The sequence below is a fragment of the Corylus avellana genome, chromosome ca6, assembly GCF_901000735.1.
Source record: "Corylus avellana chromosome ca6, CavTom2PMs-1.0".
NCBI classification, from domain to species: Eukaryota; Viridiplantae; Streptophyta; class Magnoliopsida; order Fagales; family Betulaceae; genus Corylus; species Corylus avellana.
Window position 1 is genome coordinate 28,067,028 of NC_081546.1, and position 13,344 is coordinate 28,080,371.

The following is a 13,344-nucleotide window of genomic DNA, read 5'->3' on the forward strand; positions in this document are numbered from 1 at the left end:
TATATCTTAATAAGGTTATATGTGACTAAAATAATGATTATAATGAAACTATTTTTATAAAATATGGAGTTCAAGATAAAGAAAAACAAAATCCAATATTTGTGATCTCAACCAAAATTCAATATCCAAAAAGAGTTGTCGTCCAAGTCAGATTGCAACAAAAGCCATTGGAAAGCTTGTGGTTATGCAACTTCTGCATTTTATAAGCTTATAAACATGGGGGTGGATCCATCCAAACCCAAATACATCTTGTTTGAGCCAATCCGGATTCCTTTCAAACCCAAATCCAAATCATCTTAATTCTCTTAGAGAGCTTTTCAAATTGCATGTAATTTAGAAAATTAATTATCGGAATCTTTATTCATTTTCTCCAACCAAAAAGAAAAAAGAAAAGAAAAAGAAAAAAAAAAAAAGAGGCTATTTTTAGAAGGCGGTGGTATTGATTATTCCGATTCAGAATTTTAGATAAGAAAGTTTTTTATGGTCTGATAAAAAGGGTAAAAAAGTCATTTTCTGAAAAAAGAAAAGAAAAAAGATAAGGTTAGATTTTCTTGCTATAACTAATGTGGAAAAGGAGTCATACACAAGTTTTTCCACTAACAGAAAGTAAGGTTTGTCTAATACCATATCCATATTTGATCTTCTTATTTAGTGATTTTGATCATACAAGATTTACCCAATAAAGCACCGATGATGATTTTCTATAATTTTTTTTTTAATTGTAAATTTTCAAATTACGTAATTTAAGCTATTTGTAGGCATCAAAACATTTGAAAAATACTACATATTAAAAAAATGGCATGTTAGGGAGGTAACAAAAAAAAAAAAAAAAATCCTTCCAAAATACTTTTTCACTTTTGTAGAAACAATTCTTCTTCATAAAACTAAAATACAATTTTTTACTCAAAGCTTTGTACAGCATAGAGAGTTAGAAACTGATGAAAATATATTCAATTTTTAACTGGAACTAACTACAATTTTAATAGGTAGCATTTTTCAAGCATTTCGATACTTAAAACGATTAAAATTGCGTAATTTGAGAATCTATTATTTCTTTAAAATTGTAAGGAATCATGATCCATAAAGGACACATAAACAAACATAGAAACATCTCCAATCCAAATATTCAAAAAAATTGACAAATTTCTAATGTAAGCAAGATATTAACATACTACTTATGGAATGCCATTTAATTATTTAATTATCAATTTAACTCTCTATATTGTATTTATGGCTAAATTTAAATGTCACATGGACATATAATACCTGTTCTATAGAAGTCACAGTGACTTAATCAAAAAAATTTTTTTTTTTCTATTTTTCTATTTTTTATTGTTAATTACATAGTTTAAAATATTAATTTAATAAATGGAATTGAAGGTTTCTTTCCAAAAATAAAAATCCTTGTCTTTTATTTTTGTGTTTTTAACTGTGAAGATGTGGGCAAATAAGAGTAATGTTATAAGTCTTTTTTTATGTTTCTTTTGAGTTCTTTCAAGAATGACGTGACTGTCCCCAAGGGGTAGCTCAATCGACTGTAAACCACGCCTAATGAAGTGGAAGTCACTAGTTCGAATCCCCCCTCCCCCTTCCCATGTGTGGACATGTCAAAAAAAAAAATGACATGACTATTAAAATTATCATTTGATCAAAATTTAATTATGACTAATTATAAGTTTAATAATAATTTTAATAGCTATATTATTTTTAAAGAGATAAAAAAAAAAAAAAAACATAGAAAAAAAAACTTCTAAAATTACTTTGCATTATTGTGGCCCTGGCGATCTCAAGGCTTTCCTGGCGTGCGCCAAGTTCTGCTTTTTCACCGTCAAACGACTTTGGTCAAAGAACACCCGCCCACCTTTTACAACATAACACTAAAACCGCGTCTATATATAGCGGAACATACACAAATTCTCACTTTGATTCCCTTTTCCCCTCTCTCTCGCGGGCTGTTTTTTCTCTTCTATTTTTGGTTTTATTTATTTTTTCTTCCATTTTTTGGGTTTTCTTCGTTCGTAGGGTTTCTCTGAGTTCCGAGGAAAGGCAGGTATTCGTTTTTTCGTCTCTGATTCCTTCAAATTCCCTTTTTTTAAAAAAAATTCATGGATTCAATGATAAAAAATTTTGTGGGGATTTCGTCTTGTTTGGTGTATGAATTTGATTGTATCTGATTTCTGTTCCCGTAGATTTTGAATCCATGATCGTTAATTTCTAGGGCTTGGAATTTAAATTCGTCTCGCATTTAGGGGCTGTATATACGTATGCTAAATGGTTGTGTTTGTTGGCCGTGAAATTGTGAGAAAAGGACTTGAATTTGGGACCTGTTTCAGGTTGGAGTTTGAATAGCGTCCACGATCTCTGTTCTTAAATTAATGTGCGCCAACTTTCTGGTTGTTTTCTGATAGAAATAGGAAAATATCAGATATTGAAAGAGTAATGTTGTGGTTATGCTATATTTGTTATATGAAATCGTTCCCTTCATCGTAGATACATAGTTGTATTTGGCATGATTAGTGGAGGTGTTTCTTAGATCTAAAACAATTTAAAAAAACTAGAAAATATAAAATTTGAAGTTGGGTTTTCTTTAGCTTTGCATGCAGTTTTTTTTTTTCTTCTAATTTCCTTTCTTTCGAATTCATGTTTGAATCCCTGGGTTTGGTATTCTGATATATGCTGGATCTGATTGCAGGGTGTATACAAGTGTAGGAGATGTTAGAGCAGTTACTAATATTTACCCGAGGGGGATTAATCCTCTGGACATGTAAAGAGCTTGGAAATGCTCTTAGGGGATCACCAATTGACACCTTGATCAGATCTTGTCTTTTGGAAGAACGATCTGGTGCAGCATCATACAACTATGATGCCCCGGGTGCTGCATACACGCTCAAATGGACTTTCCATAACGAGCTTGGCCTTGTATTTGTCGCTGTGTATCAGCGGATTCTCCATCTGTTGTATGTGGATGATTTGCTTCTGATGTTAAAGCGTGAGTTTTCAGAAATATATGATCCAAAACGAACGAACTATGGTGATTTTGATGAAACTTTTAGGCAACTGAGGAAGGAGGCTGAGGCTCGGGCCGAGGATTTGAAGAAATCAAAGCAGGTGGCAGGCAAGCCTCTAAATAATAGTAGGAAGCAAGGGCAGGTGCAAAATGGTGGATTTGAAGGAGTTGGTAAGAAAAAGAGTGAAGGTAATTTGGCCAATGGTGACGATGGTGATAATAGGAAAGGTCATAAATTGGAGAATGGACACTCCAATGGTTATCATGTCGATAGTGAAAAATCTAAGGTGAATGGTGCTGCTAACGGTATAGGAGATGCAAGTTCCGATGCTGGGGCTTTTGATGTAAATAAGCTTCAGAAGCTTAGAGCTAAAGCTGGAAAGAAAACAGAAACTGTTGTTAGCAAGGGCTCCAAGGCTGAGTCCAAGGCTGAGTCAAAGAAGAAGATAACAAAGAAGAATAGAGTTTGGGATGATTCACCTCCTCAAGCAAAATTGGATTTTACAGATCATGTGGGTGAGAATGGGGACAATATAGAGGTTGTTACAGCAGATCATGGTGAAAGTATGATGGACAAGGAAGAGATCTTCAGCAGTGAAAGTGAGGCTGAAGAAGATGAGGAGGATGTGGGGAAGGACAACAAGCCTGAAACCAAGAAGAAGGGGTGGTTTTCATCAATGTTTCAAAGGTAAGTTTATTGATTTCAGTACTTGGTTATTGCTTTGTGCATTTATGATTTAAATTAGTTTGATACGTGTAATTTTGTTTACAGAACTTCGGGTCACTGTTGTAGTTTTTAGTTGTTTCAGCCATATTCAGTTGAAAGATGTTGCTTCAGTTTTTCTGCAAGATTTTTTTATTGAAAAACAAATATTTAGTGGTTCCTAGGCCAGTATCCTCATCCAGGAAATTGTTTTCTGACAATTCAATGTCAAATGTTGGGCAATAAATTCTTTTTTTTTTTTTTTCATCTGTTAATGTACTTCTGTTGAAATCAACTTATTTTGCAATTCAGATTGTGCTCCCTGTACTGTAAATATTGTTTGCAAGTGTGCCTAAACAATCCTGGAGTCAGAGTACTTCTTTTGGGGTGGGTTGGGAGTTTACCTATTTTCCTTCTTTCCTCTCATTCTTGCTATTACTTACCATTAATAATAGCAATAATAATAATAACAACAGTTATAATAAGTCTCTTTAAATTGTTGAATTCATTTTTGGCTCTATTTATTTATTTTTCAAATCCTGGAGTTTACAAGAAGGCTCTGTTATGCTTTATCTTATTGATCCCTTAAAGTTTCCTCCTTGCTATTGTATATTGGAATTATTCATGGATCAACTGTCAACTACAGGTCTTAAGGGTAGAAATGGCTATACTATTTTACTATTGCATTACCATTTCCATTTTTGTAGAAAAATTTATTGAAATTGTTGGATTCTTGATTCATTCTTTATTCACTTTCCTGCTCTCAGTATTGCGGGCAAAGCAAATTTGGAGAGGTCAGACCTGGAACCGGCTTTGAAAGCTCTCAAGGATAGGCTTATGACCAAGAATGTGGTATGTTTCTCTATCTGCTTCAATGATCTACCTATGTTTCATATCTATTCTATCAGTACTTCTCAATCATGCTGAGACTGCTACTTAAAGCTCCATGCTATGATATTCATAGGCCGAGGAGATAGCTGAGAAACTTTGTGAATCAGTCGCAGCAAGTCTTGAAGGGAAAAAATTGGCTTCATTCACAAGGGTATCTTCAACAGTGCAGGTTTGGATTTCATCCCTTACTCCAATATTTAATCTTAACAATCTTAACCGAGTCGTTTCTCATTATTTCTTACTTTGTAATAAGATTAAGACCAAGACATGAAACATGACTGCAGGCAGCAATGGAAGAAGCTCTTGTACGTATCTTAACTCCTAGGCGCTCTATTGACATATTGAGGGACGTGCATGCCGCCAAAGAACAGAGGAAGCCATATGTTGTTGTTTTTGTTGGCGTGAATGGAGTTGGGAAATCTACTAATCTAGCCAAGGTAAGTTGTCATTAGTTTTTTATATGTAAATGAAGTTGGGAAACTTGTCAAAAATAAAAAGTAAATGGCGTATGTTGAGGTGAGAAATTAACCAATCTTGCTAAGGTTTAGCTTTTCCCATAGATTTCTGTAGCAGTGGATGCATGTGTGTGTGTGTGTGAGTTTTATATACATTCGTCCTATGACCACACAGGTTAACTGGTTTAGCTTTTGATCAGATAGTCACTCTATAAAATAACTTTGCAGGTTGCCTACTGGCTTCAGCAGCATAAGGTCAGTGTCATGATGGCTGCTTGTGACACATTCCGATCAGGAGCTGTTGAGCAGCTACGGACTCATGCACGAAGACTCCAGGTATGATATTTGATGTTATGGCATTTGGTTACCAGGATCTCTGGCTTCTTTACTTGGTGAGAAATGTTCATGCAATAAAATGAATACTTACTACAATCTGGATGGTGATATCTGACTTGTTATCTTTTTCTCTTGTAAGATCCCTATATTTGAGAAGGGCTATGAAAAAGATCCTGCAGTTGTAGCAAAGGAAGCAATCCAGGAGGCAACACGCAATGGTTCTGATGTTGTTCTTGTTGATACAGCTGGTCGAATGCAGGTATCACGCATAGCTAGTATTATATTATAAAAATTTAGTAGTGCTATCTGCTACATGCTTTTGTAGATAATTAGGGCTTGAGTTTAATCTGACATGTTTGGTCTTTTGCTGTTGTGTTCTTTTTGATAGTTGTAGTATGCTCTTCAGGATAATGATACTTTGATACATGTACTTGCTTTTCAGGATAATGAACCGTTGATGAGAGCACTCTCAAAGCTTATTTACATTAACAATCCAGATCTGGTCTTGTTTGTTGGAGAGGCACTGGTTGGAAATGATGCTGTTGATCAACTTTCAAAGTTCAATCAGGTTTGAATTTTGTATTCCGGATTGTCATCTATTGTTGCGTGGACTTTTCTTGTTTTTTAGAGATTATTTGTTCTCTAATCATTCTATAATTGAGTTATTTATACTACACTTCTGTTGTGGTTGCAGAAATTAGCTGACCTTTCGAACTCACCAAATCCTACATTGATAGATGGGATCTTGCTCACTAAGTTTGATACTATTGATGATAAGGTAAGACTCTTCAAACTGCAGGTTAAGGATCTCTAGCAATATTTTGCCCAAATTGCAAGCACTTTGGATAGCACATGTGAGAGAGAACCCACCTGCTTGAGTAGGTCGTCAGACAGCTTAAAATTTATTTGGGCAGGTGGGTTCCATACGGGCTATCTCACATTGTGCTGCCCAAATTGCTTAAGATCCCAATCTCAAACAGCACGTGGTTTTGAAATTTTTAGTGGTTTGATTGTTTTCATCCTGCTCATCGTTACATCTGATCTATAACTGAAATTCATGGTGTAGGTGGGAGCTGCACTTTCAATGGTTTACATATCTGGGGCACCAGTCATGTTTGTTGGCTGTGGACAGTCATATACAGATCTCAAGAAACTCAATGTCAAATCAATTGTCAAGACCCTCCTTAAATGAAAATGTTTGCTGGTCTCATCCTTCTTTGCGTGCTGTTTGTTTGTCACTTATGAACATGTATGTTGCTGCTGAACTTCTATGTCGTCCTTTGTTGCCTATGGACTTGTTGGAGGTGAATCAGCTTCTTGCGGCTGTAATAGTAATCTGATTTGTTCCATTGTGATATCTCTCTCTCTCTTTCTCGTGTGTGTGTGTGCACAGGTGGTGAGGTTGAACTTGGAAATAATACTTAGGGTGGTGAGATAAAATGTCCCAACCAAAGTTTTTTTGCTAATTAAATCTAAACGTTGGGAAGAGACATATACTAAGTGTGTTACTATTTTTAAAAGTCTGAAATTGTTTTCATAGAATTTATCTGTGTACAAGTTTTAGTTAGGGTGATTACGGAGCGTTCCAAAAATTTTGTGATCTTATAAGGAAGATGGGTCAGTTCTTGTAATGCAGATATCCACATGCTTTTCTTCGTTAAGGAATGAATAAAAGCATGCATTTCTCGACCTACTGAATAAGCAAAATAAGCCTGTCTTTTTCTTCAAATTGAAATCTGTCACATGATTTAAGGGGATATATGTCAATTTAATAGATTGAGTTGAAAAGATTGGAAGTTTGAAGGAAGATATCTGTTCGTAAAAAGGTCCTGAAAACACCATCCTTGTGGATTAAGATATTGTTTGACACTCTATGGTTGGGTTGTCGGTATGGTAGATGAATTTTCCTTTTCAACCCCACCTTAATTAGTTGTCTATTTTGGCTTTGGTTAGAAAGCAATGGGGTTTGAGATTGATGGGCGAGTCTAGGTTACTATTCGTGTTTAACACATTGAATGTTAGCTTGTATTATGGACAATTCCTGTGGATAGCTAGCTGCAAAATGTAACGAAAGGTTACTTCAAAGCAAATATCTTAGAAGTTCATGTGTGACAATCTTAACCAACCTTCGGATTAGTCATTATTAAAATAAAATTAAAAAAATTAAAAAATTGATTGTGATTGTCATATCAGCATTTTGGGATAGAAATTTGGTATATATATAATTACTCTTAATATTTTATCAATGTGCATTGGAATAGGATTATCTCTCTCGTTCATAAAGTAGATAATATCTTTATTTATACTTGAGGTATTTTTGTTTTTTCACTTTTTGAATGAACAAAAATATTCATCTACTATAACTAACTAGATATTCTTGTGTTCATTTGAATCGGAGAAGAACCTAATTTATGTGCATTCACATTATCATTTGATAGAGAAATGCTACAATGCATTCTCCCACCCATCTTCCCACCATCTTCTCTCTTTAGTATCTTGATTTTTTCCAAAAAAAAAAAATTCTCTAAATTAAACGGAGAAGATGGTGGGGAGATGGGTGGGAGAATGCACCAAATCATTTCTCCACTTGATATTCCTGAGTGGTCAAGGGAGATAGCTAAGTACTTCAAAGATCATATAAGAGCATCATTATACACAACATAAAGAATACACATCATTAATGTCGAAATTTAATATAATTTCAAAAGAATATTACAAATAAGAATTGAGAACACAAATATCTCCTCCTGTAAATAAATAATTACCACCAATAAATTGAATCAATCCTACCAATCACAAAAATAATTTGATAGTCTTCCTCAGAAAAACACCAACCCCACCAGAAACCCAAAGACCACCATCAATCCACCCTTCAAACTCACACCACCACTCGTCGGAGCCACGGCAGGGCCTTCGAACTCTACCGGTGAAGGTGCTGGAGAAAGATAAGAGAATTGACGCCTCACAGACAACACAACAGTGACCAATTTTTGGCCCTTCTCACAGTGGCCTTCAGCTCCACTGATAAAATAGAATGCCCCAGACCTATCAAGCTTCACCTTGGTGCTTCCGTCCTTGTACACAGCTATAGGACTCGAAGTACTGCAACTCTCAAAGTCTTTTTCACTCACTTGAAGCACAGAGTCCTTGCTCGGATCATAGTTCCAAACTGTAAATCAAAAAATGAGCAAAAAAAAAAGGACAACCTGATGATGATGCAAATTCTTGAAGCAAAAGAACAAGAACCCAGATGAAGGAAATCTGAGAAAATAATACCGAGTGAGTCTCCAATTTGGAAACGTGAGGCTTCAGCCCATTTGTTGAGGGATTCAGCTTCAGAGGATGGGATTTTCCATGCATTGGTCTTGCTTCCAACCAAGAATTCTCTTGCTTCTGTGAAGGAGACGAAGAGATATGTGAGTAGCATTGCAGATAGTAGAGCTCTGTGTGAAGCCATGGTGGGATTGATATAATGCTTTGAGCGAGAGAGAGAGAGAGAGACAGTTGAGTGAGAAAATGGAGGCGTTTGTGGGCTGTTTATAGTGAGACAGGGAGAAAACTAGCCGTTACGGGAGAGGTTCTGAAAAGAGGTTCAGAGAGAGTGGCTAGGAATTGCCGCCCCTCCTTTTTGGGTCTACCTGTCATTTTAACGTTCGACTTCTGGTGGGTCCGTTTTCAGACCTCGGCTTCTCTTTTAACCTGTCCTTGAAAAGGTGAAGAAAGAGAACCTTCTGGATTTAATAGGAAAAAGGGACCATCATCATAAAGATATAAACGTATGAATTTGAATTTAGCAATAAAAAAAAAAATTAATGTTTGATTAATGGAAATTATTATGAGTTTTACTGATGTTTTGATGATGGGACATAAAAATATAAACATGAGAACTTTAACAAATAATAGCTTACCTACAGGGTCCTATTTCTCTATCATTAAGTTATCGAAATTTAATCTAGCTAGGATAAAAATAAGTTCATATTTTGAAGTTTGTGTTTATTGTCAATTTAAATCCCTCTTTTTCAATTTTACTTTGAATTGGATCGGAAAAATCCAATAAATTGACACGTGTCAATTTTAATTTAAGGAAAATGACATTCTTACCACATCAAGTTTGGAGAAGTTTTTTTTTTTTTTTTTTCTTAATTTTATTTTTAAGGAATGTTGATTTCATTCATAATGATGAAAATAGAGCATTTTGCTATAAAACAACAACATCACTAATGAGGAGGAATTTCTTCCATCCAAATCTTATCAATGATATGTTTGAAGGTGGCTCTAGCTAACTCATGTGCAGCTAAATTAGCATCTCTACTAATTTGTCAAATCTCCCAGCTATGCAACAAGTCTAGCACCCCACTTATGTTTGCTACTAGTTGTCCAATTTTACTCCAATTGTGGCCCATGAATCTCACAACTTTCAATGCTTGAAGAGCATTCCCTTCTAGGTAATTTTTTTTTTTTAACCCTTGGTTTCAATTAATTCAACTACATGGAAAGCTGCCAAAGCCTCTGCTGCTACCAGTTCTAACCTCCCAAATTTGGTTAGGCTACGTGCTACAAGTATATGCTCCTCATGACCCCTCACAACAATACCTATGCGTATGCTACCACTGAGTTAATCCATTGCCGCATTTCAATTCACTTTTTGGAAACCTTATGGAGGAGCTTGCTAACTTTTTTGATCCTCTACTTTATAGTTCAAATTAATTAGATTTTATAGATTTATTGATGTTAACTTTTAATGATATGACAGTTTGTATACCATAATATTGAACAAAATAAAATTTTGACCGTAAAATTGATTATCGCTATTTTACCTATTCATCTTACTTAATTTTAAATGACATGACACCACACCATTAGATGTAACAAAATAAAATTTGAAATTTACTCAATGACCTCTAACGTGGAGTAGATCGCTACTTTATTGCGTTGATGATCATCCGAGTTTGATCATTTTGCCGTATTAGACTTCTATTGTATTAGAACTAATTCAAACCGAGTAATGTTATGCATTCTACTTTTATCTCACTTTACTGATGTGATACTGCTAATAAATCCTTAGATTAAATGCAATAGAAGTCTAACACTACAAAATGATCATCAAACTTGGATGATCATCAAAACAATACAAATAGCGATTTACTCCAACAAAATAATGTTATGCATGCACCCCACTTTTATTCCACTTTGTTGATGTGGTATTCTCAATCAGTTTTTTTTTTTTTTTTGCTTATCAGTAATAACAATATAATTTATAGCATTTCTCATTCTTGGTATGACAATGTCTTTCGTAATTTATTAGGAAAAAAAAAAAAGGTCTATGGATTAAAAATAAACCAGAACATTTAGTTTCACCCACAGAGAATCTAATCTCTCTTTCTCTATGCCCAAGTGTCAGCTGGCGTTGCGACCCTGCCGACAACAAAGTGCATGATGGAGAGCCTCCTAGCCACACCCACAAACCCAATCACTACCGCCCACTCAAGAACCACCCAAAATTCAAACTTTCAAAATCCCAAAACCAAATTCTCCGAGAGGTGTGATACAGTCATAACTTAAACTCAACTTTGGCCAAATTTTTAGACCAAATTTCTCTCTCTCTCTCTAGTTTAAGGCTCCCTCTCTCCTCCACAAGCAAGGTTTTTTTTTTTTTTTTTTTAAGTTAAAAGAAAAGTTGGGCCAAAGTTAGGTTTAAATTGTGCCTTTATCATTTTCCATTCTCCAATAACCCTTGGATTTTTTTTTATTTAGCTAATGCCGCATAACCTAAAGAGAAATGATAAGCTTCATTCTCCTAACCATTTTTTTTAAATGAATTCAAATTCATCATTGAATTTGTAGGTTTACATATGGGTCCTATATATTCAATGGTAGATTTTTAAAAAAATATATGAATGGAGATAGTTAAGAGATGGTTAAGAGAATGAGGCATAGCATTTCTCTAATTCAAAACTTGTATGCGAGGAAAAATGAGAAAACTAAATTGGAGATCTAGGAGCCGCTCACAATTGGTTTAAACGTCTAATATAAGCAAAATTAAGGCCCAATAAAAAACACTTTTGATACTATTGGACATTTGGGATACCCAAGTAGCTAGTAAGCAAGTTATCACCAAGTTTTGCAAGCAAATGATACTTGTCCTATTTTTCTAATACTTTTTTTGTTAAATCCATAGCTAAGACAGGGAGATAAGAAATGATAATACAGCCTTCATTGCCCCTCAAAATGGGTTTCAAAACAAACATATTTATTTGTCATTCTTTTTTTAAATGGGTTTCATCAATTATCAACATAACAGTATGATCTTGTTCATCATCAGATTCTGCTTGAATCCAATATAATTCTAATTAAAATTGCACTCATTGAAATTATGACATATGTCTCTTGTATCCTAAAATTGGAACCGGCCAAACCCTTAATCATCATACTTACAATAATTGAACGAGTTCAAATTTAAATATGCTATGGTAGCATTGAATATGTTATTATACAGAGATTGGCTATATATATTATTGTTCAACTTAGATTTTATAGCATTTAATGGTGTATATAGTACCTAGGTTGTCAAATCATTTAAATTTTTCAAATGATGTAATACTAATATCATATAAACTGCTAATAAATTTTATTTCAACCATAAAATGATTCCTCTCAAATGGTTAAAGAAGACAACTCATATTCCAAATTTTTGCGGGGAAAGTCCAACGTTTAGTAGTAACACTTTTTCTCTATTTTGATTCGGATAAAAATTTCCTCCAAACAAGTTCTGAGGAAATTTGTGTCCTTTTGATTGCCTAAATATCACTTAAATTTTCCTTGAGAAAGAAACAATTGTTTAATGCAATAATTCATGCCTCATGAAACAGAGGTTACTAGTTCGAATCTCCCCTCCCTTGTATGGACATGTAAAAAAAAAAAAAAAAAAAAAAAAAAGTGCCAAAAAGTAAAAGGTATTTTTGAGTAATATAAGCAATTTACTTGAAACAAGATAATAATCTGTTTTCTTTTTGAGAAATAGATAATAATCTGTTTTCAAGTAAATAATTATGTGATTCTGCAGTTTTGCCTTTTACACGTGGCACTGATCATGAACATCCTCGTATACTCCGAACCAATCAATAGCCGAGTGGAGTTCCAAAACCATACCTAATTCTATAAAAGAACCAACACCCACCCTTATTAATTTCTCCCTCATTTTTCCTCATCAGTAGTAATCAATACTTTCAGAGTGTGTTTGAATCAATGGCTTCTCTGAAAACTATTATTCCAATTTTGACCCTCTTTGTTTTTTTGCTGGCCTTCTCTGAAGGCAGAGAGTTTCTGGTTGGAGGCAAGGAAAATTCATGGACTAGTCCGACTTCTTCAGATTCTCTCATTCTGTGGGCTGAGATAAACCGATTCATTGTTGGCGATTTTCTCAGTAATATCTCATCTCACTCCTCTCTCTTTAACTATCACTTTTTCATAATTTTAACTCCATGTGGATTTTGATTTACTTGCACTTTCATGAACAACCATTTATCAACTGAGTTTTATTCCTTTGTTTCCAAGTTTTTCTTTTCCTGCACTGGGAATTATTGAGAATATGAAAATCCAGTTCATGCATGAAAATGTATTCCTTTGCAGCAAAAAAATTCAAAAGAAAAAAAAAAAAAAAAAAAAAAGAAAGAAATGGGTTTTCATTTTCTAATGCACTTCAACCTGGTCAATATTTTTTTTTTTTTGTAAGTAATACTATTTAGTAGAGTTATATATGACAAGTAAAACTCGGCCTTTAAATCAGTAATAACTTGTAAAATGAAAAATTAATAGCGGATTTCTACTGTTACATCATCCTAATCGAATGATAATAGCTTTCAGTTTATTAAATAACATTTTTTTTTTTCTTTTCATAACGTTTATCTTGATATCCAACTTTTGTTCCATCCTAACAACAATTTTCCTCATTT

At 34.2% G+C, this 13,344-nt stretch overlaps 2 protein-coding genes across 3 annotated transcripts; one reads left to right on the top strand and one right to left on the bottom strand.

Annotated features, from left to right (window-relative positions):
• Positions 1–1,883: 1,883 nt before the first annotated feature.
• LOC132184513 (uncharacterized) lies at positions 1,884–6,749 on the top strand. 2 transcript variants are annotated; one of them, XM_059598171.1, is made up of 10 exons: positions 1,884–2,050; positions 2,693–3,695; positions 4,478–4,562; positions 4,675–4,770; positions 4,886–5,038; positions 5,285–5,392; positions 5,532–5,651; positions 5,835–5,960; positions 6,087–6,170; positions 6,459–6,749. In XM_059598171.1, the coding sequence occupies exons 2-10, from the start codon at positions 2,713–2,715 to the stop codon at positions 6,582–6,584; spliced, it is 1,881 nt and encodes a 626-aa protein (XP_059454154.1). In that variant the 5' UTR covers positions 1,884–2,050; positions 2,693–2,712; the 3' UTR covers positions 6,585–6,749. The 2 variants fall into 2 exon arrangements, with proteins under 2 accessions (XP_059454154.1, XP_059454155.1); XM_059598172.1 differs by having other exon boundaries at positions 1,884–2,046.
• Positions 6,750–8,014: 1,265 nt separating this feature from the next.
• On the bottom strand, positions 8,015–8,896 carry LOC132184765 (early nodulin-like protein 15). Its single transcript, XM_059598506.1, has 2 exons — positions 8,669–8,896; positions 8,015–8,561 (listed from the first exon to the last, which is right to left on the bottom strand). The coding sequence occupies exons 1-2, from the start codon at positions 8,847–8,849 to the stop codon at positions 8,212–8,214; spliced, it is 531 nt and encodes a 176-aa protein (XP_059454489.1). The 5' UTR covers positions 8,850–8,896; the 3' UTR covers positions 8,015–8,211.
• Between the last annotated feature and the right edge of the window lie 4,448 nt (positions 8,897–13,344).